The sequence below is a fragment of the Paroedura picta genome, chromosome 3 (genome assembly GCF_049243985.1).
Source record: "Paroedura picta isolate Pp20150507F chromosome 3, Ppicta_v3.0, whole genome shotgun sequence".
In the NCBI taxonomy this organism is placed as follows: domain Eukaryota; kingdom Metazoa; phylum Chordata; class Lepidosauria; order Squamata; family Gekkonidae; genus Paroedura; species Paroedura picta.
In genome coordinates this window covers 81,158,257-81,171,737 of record NC_135371.1, presented here as the reverse complement: position 1 = coordinate 81,171,737, position 13,481 = coordinate 81,158,257, and the positions used below count along the sequence as shown (strand labels likewise).

Genomic DNA, 13,481 nt, shown 5'->3' with positions numbered 1-13,481 from the left:
CACAACTATTTAGAATGATTAGGTCACTTACCACCCTCGAAGAAGGGCGCCCAAAATTAAGGGAATTGGATCTGAGCTGTGTGGCATTTTCAAGCTATTTTGCGGATAACATTCTATCATTCCACCACGACCTACCTGCCACTATTGATACAGTTAGTGATGGCTTTAGGCGGCTCTCTTTAACCGAAGTGTCAACGCATATCCCTGCAGGAGCTGCTCCACTTGGCTTGTTCCTAGGTCATTTAAGTTTCCCAGTCTGCCTCTAGAGACCCCACTTCCCACTATTCTTTATCAGATTCATGTTGAAAACGAAGATTTCTTCTATAAGGCATGAGAACCATTTGAGGGGGAGAATCCAGGGCTGAATCTGAATCTCTTCCCCCCCCCTCCCTTCAAGAAAAGAAAGAAAGAGGCTCCTGCTGCACTTGGCTCCCTCCTCCCCTTCTGAGCTTCCCTAACCATGTGCAGAACACTTTTCTGTTTCAATGGGGAGGGGGGGATAGAGGAATACCCGAGTTCAAATCAATCTGATTTCAGCAGGATCCACAATGGAATAAACAAAGTAAGCGCAAAATCAGCCCAGGTGTCAGAAAGAGGCCATGCTGAAGATTTCGTGTTGCTCCTCTTGACCTCAATCGTGGGGTGTCATCGTTATTTGCTTATCCCCTCATTTGCTCTGTTTGGTTGCTCTGGTCTGAAAGAAAACAGTTGAAGCAAAGCAATGACGCCTTCTGAGCCCAGGGAGGAAGTTTTGGTCAGAACAGGGGATTTCCAGAACACTGTGATCCCTGATGTTTATGTAAATTGCGCACTCAGCTTAACGTAGTGCATATGAAGAGGCCCTAAGAATGACAGAACAGGGGAACTTCTTCCCCTTAGAAGAACAGGGGAAAGAAAAAGACACACAGAGCAATGGGGAAGGGGGGAGGGGAGAGGAAACATTAGAGGTCCAAGATAGGAAAGGAGAAATAGGAGAAAGCAGTTTAAAGGTTAGGAATGCAGACTGTTTTAAACAATACACCACAAACTGTGGGGGAATGGCTTAAAAAAAAACCCACTGTAAAACTTCCCAATGGAAGCCCCAGTTTAGCAGCTTTTCCCATAATGGACACACATACCAATTAGGCATATCAGTCTCCAGGGTGGGCTCCATAGTGTTATACTCCATCGTGGTCCCTCCCTTCCCCAGATCCCACCCATTCCCGGCACCACCCCCCAAGGTCTCCAGGGAACTTTCCCAACTCAGAGCTGGCAACCCTCATACCAATATATCACAATACCAATTTGCCAATGGGTGGTATTAAGGGGGGAAAAACCCTTAAGAAAGTCCAATGATGGCATATTGGTGGGAGGTGGCACTTCTGCAACCCAGAGCTCACTTTGGACTGGGAGATACAGGTCCAGAGACCCGGACAGGCACGAGACATTGATGTCTTTTGAAGAAGTGTTTTCCAAACTTTAGATAGTATCAGGTTGAATTAAGGTTGTCTTTCCCCTGTGGCGATATGATAAACTCCCCCCCACACACACACACACACAAACTTCCTATTTCCAGCTCAGTAGCAGTGGGAGAAAAAAAAAATAAAAAAAATGGGAGCTTGATCTGGAGCATGATATCACTTCCAGGAAAAACACAGGAATTGACATCATGCCTCTCTAGGAATCATTGGAAATTCTATGGATTTACCATAGAGTTTCCAGCTGTTTCTACATATTCTGTCATTTCTGGGGTTGCTGACAACTGTGACCCTCCTGGTTTCCTGCTGATTCTGTAACAAGACTGGACTTCTGCCATACAACACACTGCTCTTAAAAGATAGATTCTACAGTTGGTTCAAAAGGTGTTAATTCATTTCCTATGTGGGAGAAATAGGTTTATTTAATGTACGTATCTGAAGGGTTGTATTGGCTGCTAAGTATTGGTTCTTGGCTCAATTTAGGATGCTCATTTTACCTATGAAACCCATCAGACTGTCTCTTCAAATACATACCCACCTAACAACTGCTTATCTTAGCAGCTGATTTTGTTGTCACCTCATTTGTATCAGTTAGGGCCTCTTCTAACCTGTGTTCTGTGTTGACACTAACTTTATGGGTCAGACTGCCATTTGAAGTTCAAAATGCTCTATCTCTTTCCAGTGTGAGGAAGAGCTGCAAAATCATTTTATTCAGATGACCCGTTCTATAATTTTATTTATTTATTTATAATTATATTTATAATTATATTTCTACCACTCCAGGGACTGTTAGAGGACAGGAAGGCCTGGAGGATCATTGTCCATGGGGTCATGATGGGTTAGAGACAACTTTGGACCTAACAACAACGAATTATATTTATATACCGCCACTCTCAGTGTCTTGCAGTGGTTTACAACCAATTAATAAAATACATTAAAACCCATAAAACCCCTTAAATTAAACAACAATAATAATCACCTCCAGAATAGATTTCTGTAACTCGCTCTACGCGGGCCTTCCCTTGTCCTTGATCCGGAAACTTCAGCTAGTACAGAATGCAGCTGCTAGGGTCCTAACTGGTACACCTTGGAGGGCCCACATCCAGCCAGTGCTGAGGCAGCTGTATTGGTTGCCAATTGCTGCCCGGATCCGGTTCAAGGTTTTGGTTTTAACCTTCAAGGCTTTACGCAAGTTGGGACCCACATACCTGAGGGACCGCCTATCGCTCTATGCCCCCCGCAGAGCCTTACGTTCTGCGGGAGAAAATCTGTTGGTCGTTCCCGGCCCTAGGGAGGCACGCCTGGCCTCGACCAGGGCCAGGGCCTTTTCGGTCCTGGCCCCTGCCTAGTGGAATGAGCTCCCGGGAGAGCTGCGGGCCCTGCGGGATCTTCCATCATTCCGCAGGGCCTGCAAGACGGAGCTCTTCCGCTAGGTTTATGGTTGAGGCCAAGGCTAACATCTACGCCCCCCCGGGACCTGGGATTGGGATTGGGGATGGGTGCCATCAGTATCCCCTCTCCACCTGCTAGTAGGGGGAGGGGGAAGGTGACTAGCCGATCTTGCCATGTTAGCTTGCTAACTAATAATTGTTGGATTGCAGTTGTCGTTAATGGATTTTAATGGATTTTATGGGGGTTTTAGAATGTTGTAACCCACCACAAGCCGCAAGGGAGTGGTGGGCAATAAATCGAATAATAATAATAATAATAATAATAATAATAATAATAATAATAATAATAATAATAATAATAATAATAATAATAATAATAATAATTTGCATCCCCCCCCAGTTCAGCAACGGGTCAATAGATCTTTTTACATTTTCCCCTGGGAGCGGGAACTTAACTAACCACAACTCTGAGATCCTCAGATAGTAACCCTGAGAGTACCGCCCTGGCCTCAAATATATGCCTGGTGGAAGAGCTCTGTCTTGCAGGCCCTGTGGAAAGCCGACAACTCTGACAGGGCCCTTAGCTCTTCCGGGAAAAAGTCCCTGGCCCAGGTTGAGGCCAGGTGGACATTTCGGGGGCCCGGGACAACCAGTAGATTCATACCTGCAGAGCAAAGAGCTTTGCAGGGGGCATAAGCAGACAAGCAGTCCTGCAGTTAGGACCCAGGCTGTGTATAGCCTTGAAGGTCAAAACCAAAACCTTGAACTTGATCTGGAAACAGACTGGTACCCACTGTAGATGACACAACACCAGCTGAATATGGGCCCTCCAAGGTGTCCCAGTGAGGACACTGTCAGCCGCATTTTGTACCACCTGTAACTTCCAGGTCAAAGCCAAGGGCAGGCTTGCATAGAGTGAGTTACAGAAGTCTAATCTGGAAGTCAGCACTACATGGATCACTTTGGCCAAGTGTTCGGGGGACAGGTAGGCTGCTAACGCAGGTGGAAAAATGCTGATTGGGCTACCTTTGTGACTTGAGCCTCCATGGAAAGGGAGGCATCAAAGGTCACGCCCAAATTACTGGTGACTGAAGAGAGAGCCTAGGAGCAATGTTGTCGATAGCAGCCAATAGGCGGGACTGCCAGTCCTCCACCAAGTCAGTCAAAGAGGTGACGGAGGGCATCGGGTCCCGCAAAGCATGCTACCAACAAGTCAACATATCACCACTTCGAGTTTAGAGGGCCATGTGTGTATTTATAGCTTTTGTATCTGCAAACAAGGACCCTGACAAATCTGGATTTCTGAACACAAGTGACAAAGCTAGAAAATGTGTGTTGCCTATTTTCATAAAATGGTGACCACATGAACTGAGATGGCCATACTTAGTGAAAGCGCTCCTTATGTGAAGGAGGGATTCCATAACTGAACATTGATATATTGGTTATTAAACTAGGACAGTATGCTAGCATGCAATAGTGCCAGTGCTCAGGAACTAAACTTCAGGGCACAGGGTCCCAAACCAAGTACAAAGTAGGCTGTAGTTGTTACGATAAGCATTTGCTATCATCAAGGGAAGACAAACGTATGCCACTTTGAGACTCCTTCAGGTAGAGAAAAGCAGCATATAAGAACCTGTTGTTGTTGTTCATAATTGAACTGGTCAGTGTTGTAAACAGCTTCTCCTTTCTTCATGCACAAAAGGATACTGAGAATGGTAGTTTTGGGAAAGCACTGTCACTTACAAAAACTCAGTTCCCAGGGTTTGAGTTCAGGGGAGGGCAACCTCATTTAAATTTGTAACATGTAGACACTAGCTTCAAAGCCCGTACCTAAGAACGGGCCTTGAAAGGACCCCCTCCCCTGGCCCCCGGCCAGGCAGCTTAAGGTAGCTTTGGGCCACAGCTCACAGCTGGATCAAGTGGGGCGGGCGGGGGCTGGCCAGATTGTTAGCCGGCCTGGGACAGAGCTCGTTAGCAGGCAGTCAGCAGGCCGGGAGGCTCTATTGGGAGGCCTTTGTTAGTAGGCCCAGCCTAGCAGGCCAACAGGCCCTTGTTAGCAGGCCCAGCTTAGCAGGCCAAGAGGACCTCATTAGCAGGGCCAGCCTAGCAGGTCAAGAGGCCCTTGTTAGCAGGCCCAGCCTAGCAGGCCAAGAGGCCCTTGTTAACAGGCCCTCCACCACCACCCTTTGCCCAGAGCCCTCTCCCCTTACCTGCTGCTGGCTCCAGGCACTGAGGCGTGTCTGAGGGCAAAGAGGATAGAGTCCAGGGATGGAGGGCGGGAGCTGCAGGGGCAGGGCCAATCAGGGTGCAGCCAACATTGCTGGCTGCACCCTGATTGGTCCTATTTCATCTTGGACAGCCGGACACGTTCCACCCCCCCCCCCCCGGCTGTTTCACAAATGTATAGAGGAACCATGGAGAAGGATGTTTCTGTGGTTGGAGAAAAGAGCAGGCACAGATAGCCTCATCTTCAGGTGATCATTTCCTCCCACCACGCTGTAATAAGAACTCCACAATGACCACCTGAATATGTTTCTTTGTTCCTGAAAAAGCCCCACCTTAAACAAACTTTTTGGTGGGTATTTATAGCATTACAGAGTTATACCCAGGAAGCAATATAAAATACTTAAGCCAAGTAGATACTTGACTGATTGGGTACAAATACCCAATATCCAATACAAATTCCAGACTGATTGGGTACAAATACCAACATTTTTGATATACTCAGTCATAGCTGGGGAGAGTTCAAAGAGCTCCATCACATCTCCCTGGAAAGCTTAACATTCACATTCCTGTGACAGATGGAAAATAACTGACAAGCTACACTACAATTGCTTTCAGGTACTGGTGTGTTGCCCCATTTAAACAACAGGTCTACACAACTGCCTAAGCCTGTTTGTATTCAATTATAGAATCATAGAATCATAGAATTGGTATGTACCTCCAGAGTCATCTAGTCCAACCCCCTGTACAATGCAAGAACTCATAACTACCTTCCTACCCACAATGTCCCCAATTTCATGCCCAAGTGATTCCCCCCCACACACACCAAAAATCTCCAAAATAGAATGTTCTATTGCTCAGCATGTTATTTAAGAGTCAATATAATGTCCTGAGGACTGTGTCATAAGCCAGAACTTTCCTGCAGTTGAGAAAAATGCTCTCCCAGAATTCTTAAAGTCACCGGGGATAACAAACATTTTACACAAAAAAACTGGCCCTTAAGGAGCAGATTCAAATGTAATTTATATTTGCCCCACAGTTTGTGAATCTTCAGAAACAGCAATCTCTCCCCTTATCCAATGGTTATCCAATGAGACAACTCAGGATTCAAGTCTGATTCTTCCTCCATTCCCACCTCCAGTGATGTCATCATAGATATGTATCAACTCCTCCCACCCGACCCCTTCTCCCCTCCAGATTTTTTCAACTGTTGAGCATGATAGTGTTATAGCATAAATTTGTAAAAGTGTATTAAACCCACTTTTAAGGAACACTCCAGAATGTTATCCTATGTCATTTTATGCTCTGCCTGATCTTTCTCTGCTACTAACATGAGAAAGTTCCTTCCAGAGGGAACCTATTGCGGCATTTGTTGTAAGGCTCTCAAGAACTAGGACTCCACATTCCCCCTCTTGTCTCCCCCTCCAGCATCTAAACACACTTTCATGATTAAAGGTACAATTGGCCACTTCATTTTTTCATCACATTCCCTGCCACCAGAACATACATGACAAATTATAAGATACATGTCAAATTATAGGTTTCCTGTTTCCTAGGTAAATAGTACTGTGAATAGTAGTTGGTTCACAGAGAATTGTTATGTTGCTGAGCCCCAATCTGATATTTTATTAGGCACATTATCTGGTACCCTGCCTCAATGAAAGCTGTTAAACTGAGAACCTGGGGGCATTTCCCACGGCTTAAAAATAGCACAATGGTTGCTGATTGAAAACGCTACTAATTTGCCATAACGCACGACGTCGTTAACGATCTGCAACAATCCTGAAACCGACCCGCCAAAAGCGCTTCGTTGTAGCGCTTTTAGGGGAATCCAGAAAACTGGATTCACCCTCCGGATAGCGATACACTCCTGCAACCAATCTGCAACAGTAGCGCTAAAGACCTGTGCGTTACCATTGTTGCGGGTTCTTCAAAGTCCCTCCTCCCGAGCCTGTCCTCCAAACTTCCGGCGAACTGTTCGCCATTTTTTTTTTCTCCGAGCGAGCGGGGATCTACGAGGCAACGGGACAGCGACTGGCTTTCAAGCACGATTACTTTCGGAAATTCTGCCCGGACACCACAAGAGTTTTTCACAAGCACAGTGGCACACACCGTCACGTTCCCAAAATTTGCCCAAAGCTTAAAACCCCGTCTACCATCGGCCAGTCCTAGCGGAGTCAACGTACAGGGAGCATTTTAAAAAATTTTCCTCTGAGCGTGCCAACGAACATTCGCCGCTCGCAGTCTCCTGCTTAGCTTAGAGGGGTTCAATAGACATGATTCGTGGTGATATCATGAGGGGCGGCTTATGTGTAGTGGGTCTTTGTGTGGTTCCCGGTGCGTGCTTGTGCTTGGGTGCGGACAACCCCTTCCATTGGCGGCTAGACCTCCGGCAAGCGGAGTTGCCGTCCCCCGTTCATTTTAAAAAATTTTCCTCTGAGCGTGCCAACGAACGGTCGCCGCTCGCAGTCTCCTGCTTAGCTTACAGGGGTTCAATAGACATGATTCGAGGTGATATCATGAGGGGCGGCTTATGTGTAGTGGGTCTTTGTGTGGTTCCCGGTGCGTGCTTGTGCTTGGGTGCGGACAACCCCTTCCATTGGCAGCTATACCTCCGGCAAGCGGAGTCGCCGTCCCCCGTTCATTTTAAAAAACATTCCTCTGAGCGTGCCAACGAACGTACGCCAGTAACATGTCATGTTTGGTTGATTTATGCTGTGGCTGGTGAATATTATTGGGGAACTGCCGAGTACTGCCGCACTTGCTCTCGGTTGAACACCGGCATGCGTTTGTGTAATGGCGGACATTTTCCTAAAATGGCTCCCGCTGCATGTTCAAACTGCTCTTCTCTCGTGTAAACGAATCAGCGCATGCGTTAAGTCAAACAACAAGGGCGCCAATCTGGCCATTAGGAGCAGATCCTGTTCCCGCGCGAGGAGTTTTGAACGTGACATGTGACCTAATGTGGCCAATGCGCGTGTCCCCTACTGCCCTCTACCAATCAGGAGCCGGCTAGTCCCTTTGTCTTTGTGTGCGGGAAGGTATATGATCCGTTGCACCCTGCACCTTCCACCACCATTTTGCTCAGCTACTAGCGAAAGCAACATGGAATCGTCTTCTCAAGCCTCGTCCGTCCCTGCAACCGGCCGTGGCCCAACTTGGAGGGACGCGGAGATCAGGGACCTGATCGGGATTTTCTCGGAGGAGAAAATCCAGGACGCGTTCCAGTCCTCCCACAGGAATAGGGAGGTATTCGAACAAGTGGCCATTAAGATGCGCGCCCTGGGCCACAACAGGACCGGCCTTGAATGCCGGTCGAAGACCAAGACAATGAGGGCAGAGTATATGCGTGCCGTGAACCATAATAAGGGTTCCGGCAACGAGAAGGTTACCTGCCCCTACTTCGAGGAGCAGCGCCAGCTGTACGGAGACGGGGAAGGATCCGGCAGGCCGAAGCGCGTCGGCCGGAGCCTCAAGGTGGTTCGGAAGCCGGCTGCCCCGGTCGAGGAACCACCCGCTGAGGAGGATCCCGGCGAGGGCACCTCGTCCAGCTTTCGCCCTCCACCCCCCGTCCAGCAACGAGCCGCGGAATCGGTAACGCTGGACCTCATCGCCATCGTTCCTGGGGAGCCAGAGGAGGCTCCTGAGCAAACGCCCCTTGCCTCCGGTAAGTGATTTTCTTTTTATTTTATATTTCCTTTTGAGCAAATGTGTGTTCTGACGTTTGGGCATCGTTTTCTCGTCAGTTCGTTGCAACGCATAAGATGGTAGGCTGCTTGCTGTGTTTACTATTTGAAACGGTTTTAATTTTATAATTTAATTTTAATTTTTAAAAGATTTTAAAAGATGGTAGGCTGTGGAGTGCTTGCTGTGTTTACTATTTGAAACGGTTTTAATTTTATAATTTAATTTTAATTTTTAAAAGATTTTAAAAGATGGTAGGCTGTGGAGTGCTTGCTGTGTTTACTATTTGAAACGGTTTTGATTTCATCATTTAATTTTAATTTTTAAAAGATTTTAAAAGATGGTTGGCTGTGGAGTGCTTGATGTGGTTAGTATTTGAAACGGTCATGTTTAACCAACAGCCCCAAAATATTTGCTGCATGCCTCGCCCATAGGCCTTCTGCAGTACTTTGGCTCACTACTTTGGGAGCTTGCTTTGTGGTTCATGGTGTATGCTTGCTCATTTTTCACTATTTTCTGCTCTTGTCCACAGAGACACAGTTGCCAGGGACGGGGCCCCTCGAGTCTCCAGCAGCACCTGACGTGGATAGTGATTCGGGGGCATCAACTAACATTGGTAAGTATTAGTTAAAATAGGGGGGGGGGCTGTTTTAACTGCTTTGTGCTTTTCTGTTTGTGCAGGGCAGCAGCACTGCTAAGAGAAAGAAGAGAGTCCCTCTGCGTTGCTGGTGTAGGCTTTGAAGCTGGCTTTGCCACCCTTTGGTCCTAGATCTGTTTTTTTTCCTTTTTTTGCAGATTTCATACCCGGAACACAGGAGGAGGAACAGCCTGGGGTGCTTGGACCTCCTGCCCGGCGCAGGCGGATACAGATTCAAGATGGTGAGCGTGCATGACCTGTTCCTTTCGAGCCATAGCTGCAGGACAATGTCGCTAGGCACTAACCATGTGCTCCCTTTTAATTGTTGAGAGTCCTGCTGTGAAAGTAGGCAAAAGTAAAAGCACACCATGGGCAAACAAACAATAGCCATGTGCTCGCCGGGGATTGTTTAAATTCTTGGCAGGAAAACACGGGGACAAAAAAGAACACCATGTCCACCATGGTGTGTTTTGACTTTATTGATGTTACTAACAGTTTTGTTTCTCATTTTTTGCCAACAGAGGTTCTTTCAGATGAGGAGGAGGAACCACCCCTGGCTCCAGGCAGCCCACCACCTAGAGGTGCGCTCCCAGCAGAGGAGAGGCTTACGAGGGAACGCGGCAGGCTGAGGCGCGTCTCCGTCTTGACAAGCGTGGGAGAGAGGCTCCTTGAGCACTGCTATGAGGAGTCACGGCGTGCCGCTGCCGCTGACCAAGCCATGCTCACACTCATTGCCCAGGAGGGGAGAAAATTGAGGGCAGTCCTTAGAGAGACAAACCAAATCCTACGCGAAGGCGTGGAGGAGGTGCGACTGATAAGGAGACTCATGGAGAGGGCTGTAGTGGTCATGGAAAGGGCCTACCCTCCACAAATCGCCCCCGCCCCCCCACCACCACCCCCACCACCACCCCCACCACCACCCACACCAACACCACCACTTCCAGCACCCACCCCACCGACTCCCTCTCAGAATGCCTCCACCCAAACACGAAGGAGGACTATTCTCGGAAAGAGAAAAATAAAACCAGCAGACAAGTACTCCCCCTCCTAGTTTTGCCCACTTTTTCTATTTCATGTTATCTGTGTTTTGTTGTTTGTTGAATAAAGTTTATATTTTTGACTCTGTCTCTGTGTACCCTACTGTAGAATCTGCAAGGCCGAAAGCGGCCTCTCTAGTGATTGTCTATATTGTGGTACTGCTGTGTGGGTTGGAGGTTGGAGGGGTGTTAGTTCAAGGAGTTTTAGGAGTGTGGTGTGGGGTTAAATATGTGCGAGTTTAAGAAGTCACACTGGAGTCTTGTTATAAAATTTGCAATAACATTTTATTTTAAAAAACATTTTAACAGGGGAAAAACATTAGGGAATGAAACTTGGAGCCCCACCAGCACCACCACCCCCCACCCCCCTGGAAAACCTATTTTTTTTAACAAAAGTATACATTTAACAGGGGAAAAACATTAGGGAATGAAACTTGGAGCCCCCCCCCCCAACCCCTACCCCAAAACACAAACAGGAAACAAAACTCAGGTCCCACTGCTCCCCTGCCCAGCCCCTTCCATCTCCCTCACTCTCCTGCTCAACCTTCCCACGGACCCCCGGACTTTGCGGCGGAAGAGGTCCTCATCCTCCTTCTTCTTAACTGTGTGGGGAGGGAGAAAAAGTACACATTAGTGCCACACATATTTTCAAATTTCTTTAGTTTACATGCATACACTTTTAAGTGGCCTTAGCCACAGTGTGAGAAGAGTTGGGCAGTGGGGAACATAACCTACGTTCTTCCGCCTCCCTCTGTTGCCTTTGCTGCTCAATCTCCCCTTTCAGCTCTGCCACTTGAGCCTCCAGGGAAGTAACTCTGGCCTCCATCGCACGCAGCCTTGCCTCCACAGTTTCAGCTATAGGAATCAAACAAAGAATTTGATCACACTCCAAAAGGAAGCATCACATCAGGCTCCCATATGGCTCCATGGGGGTACACACACATGGGTCTCCCTCACAGACATAAAACTCTCACCTGCAGCCTGTCCCGAGGTGGAAGGTCCCTCTTCCTCCCCCTCCTCACGCTCAGGTGCTGTTGCCAGCTTGGATGGTGATTGTGTGGCTGGGCAAAGAAAAAGACAAATCATAATTAAAAGCACACAAAACAGAGATGAAACACAGCTGGTGGACACACCACAGTTAGAGTCTAAGCGCATAACCAAAGTGGTTCTACAGTACTGGCTGGCTAAGTCTGAGGGGGTTGACAGCATCTAAATACTTTCTCGAATTTCATTGGGGACAGTAGGGGAAAGAGGCAGCTAGTCATTCCATGCATGTTTAAGGGTAAAACACCAAAGTGGTTCTACAGTACTGGAGGGCTAAGTCAGAGGGGGTTGACAGCATCTAAATACTTTCTCGAATTTCATTGGGGACAGTAGGGGAAAGAGGCAGCTAGTCATTCCATGCATGTTTAAGGGCAAAACACAACGAGGGCAGCACTCACCCATATGCCTCCTCATGTCCAGGGGGGGCTTCCCAGCCTTCTCCCATATTTTTACCATCTGGTCGTGGAAGACCGTCCTCCCACTTGGCTGCGGGATCCCCCCCCACTGTTCCAGACTGTTTAGGAAGTCCAGCTTAAGGCGCTTGAATTTTGTCCGGACCTGCTCCCAGGTCCGGACGTAGCCCCTCTCCCTCAGCTTTGAAGCCAACACCAGGTAAGCACCCTTGGTGTGGCAGTGGGTGCTGGCCATAAGGCGGCCAACACTTTTCGATTGGAGCACAAGCTCCAGAAGTGCCTCAGCCTCGGCGCGCTGCCAGAAGGAGCCCTTCCGTGGCTTCGGCATCTTCGGAATGACGGTTAGGGAACGAACGTGCGTTGCTCCGATAGACCACCCCGTTTTTTAAATGTATCAAAGCTGCCCACCAATAAAATTATTCATTGGAACATAAGTGGATTGATCCTCCGGTTTGACAGGGGTCGCCAATACTTCCTGGCTACCCGCCTCCCCGAACTTTCCCCATTCAGCGCTTCCGTATTGTGTTTGTCAATTTCAGTTGGGAGTTAGCATTTAGGGCTGTCAAAGTGCTTTTGGACCAGAGAATCCCCGTTTTTTTGCTGGCAAAGTACACAAACCGCACAAGACAAGGTTAAACAAATAACACAAAACTTTATTCACCAACAAGAGAGTGGGAAAAACAATTAAACACGCCTCCTGTTTCTGTAGATGTGGGTGGCTATGGCGTCCCGAACCTTGCACCCCTCTGCATAGATTCTTCTTCTCCTTGCTTCAGGGATGTCTTGTGTGTCCTCAAGGACAACAGGATCAGGTTCATCCACAGGGAAGGGGATGTTATGTCCCTTGTCCTCGCATATGTTGTGCAAAATGACACACGCGATGATCAGCGGAGTCACATTGTCTATATGCACGTGTAGTCGGGACATCAGGCAACGGAACCGGGACTTCAAACGTCCAAAGGCACGCTCCACTACATTCCTTGCCCGGGAGTGAGTGAGGTTGTAGTGGCTATGCACGTCTGTCCTTGGCCGCTTGTAGGGAGTCATGAGCCAGCGTCGTATTGGGTAGGCTCCGTCCCCGAGCACCAACGGCGGCACACGCACGCCCTCAATGGTGGCGGTGGGGTTTCCTGGAACAAAGACCCCTTCGTCCATGGCTTTCCTGAGGTTGGATTCCCTGAAAACAAGGGCATCATGCCTCCTGCCACTCCACCCCACCTCGGCATCGATAAACCGGCCGGAGAAGTCCACTGTTCCTTGCAGGAGAACAGAGCAAAAGTCCTTCCTGTTCCCGTACTCTTTTATGCTTCCCCCGGGGGCACGGATAGGGATGTGGCTTCCATCGACGGCCGCAAAACAATGCGGGAATCCAAGCCTGGCAAACCCGTCCATACTCTGGAATAAGGGAAAGAAAAGAATATAAGCCATTGCATGTCAGCGTGGGGTGTATCGCGTCTTCGTTGCTGACCTGTCAAACAAGAAAAAAAATTTAAAGGGCAAAGGGGATAGAATGACACTCACCGCTCCAAGCCGGTCTCCGAGGCACACGACTTTGCTGAACAATTCCGCCTCCATGGCGAGGCAGAACTCCTTAA

General features: G+C 48.3%; 1 protein-coding gene across 1 annotated transcript; it reads left to right on the top strand.

Annotated features, from left to right (window-relative positions):
* Nucleotides 1-6,779: 6,779 nt before the first annotated feature.
* On the top strand, nt 6,780-11,480 carry LOC143832313 (uncharacterized). Its single transcript, XM_077326533.1, has 4 exons — nt 6,780-8,738; nt 9,288-9,371; nt 9,551-9,634; nt 9,914-11,480. The coding sequence occupies exons 1-4, from the start codon at nt 8,117-8,119 to the stop codon at nt 10,441-10,443; spliced, it is 1,320 nt and encodes a 439-aa protein (XP_077182648.1). The 5' UTR covers nt 6,780-8,116; the 3' UTR covers nt 10,444-11,480.
* The last annotated feature ends 2,001 nt before the right edge of the window (nt 11,481-13,481 follow it).

What these genes read in the sequence shown, in the direction of transcription:
- LOC143832313 (XM_077326533.1), top strand. Translation starts at nt 8,117, where the DNA reads ATGATCCGTTGCACCCTGCACCTTCCACCACCATTTTGCTCAGCTACT. An exon ending in GGGGGCATCAACTAACATTG is followed by an intron (nt 9,372 to 9,550) that starts GTAAGTATTAGT and finishes CTTTTTTTGCAG; the next exon opens with ATTTCATACCCGGAACACAG. An exon ending in GCGGATACAGATTCAAGATG is followed by an intron (nt 9,635 to 9,913) that starts GTGAGCGTGCAT and finishes TTTTGCCAACAG; the next exon opens with AGGTTCTTTCAGATGAGGAG.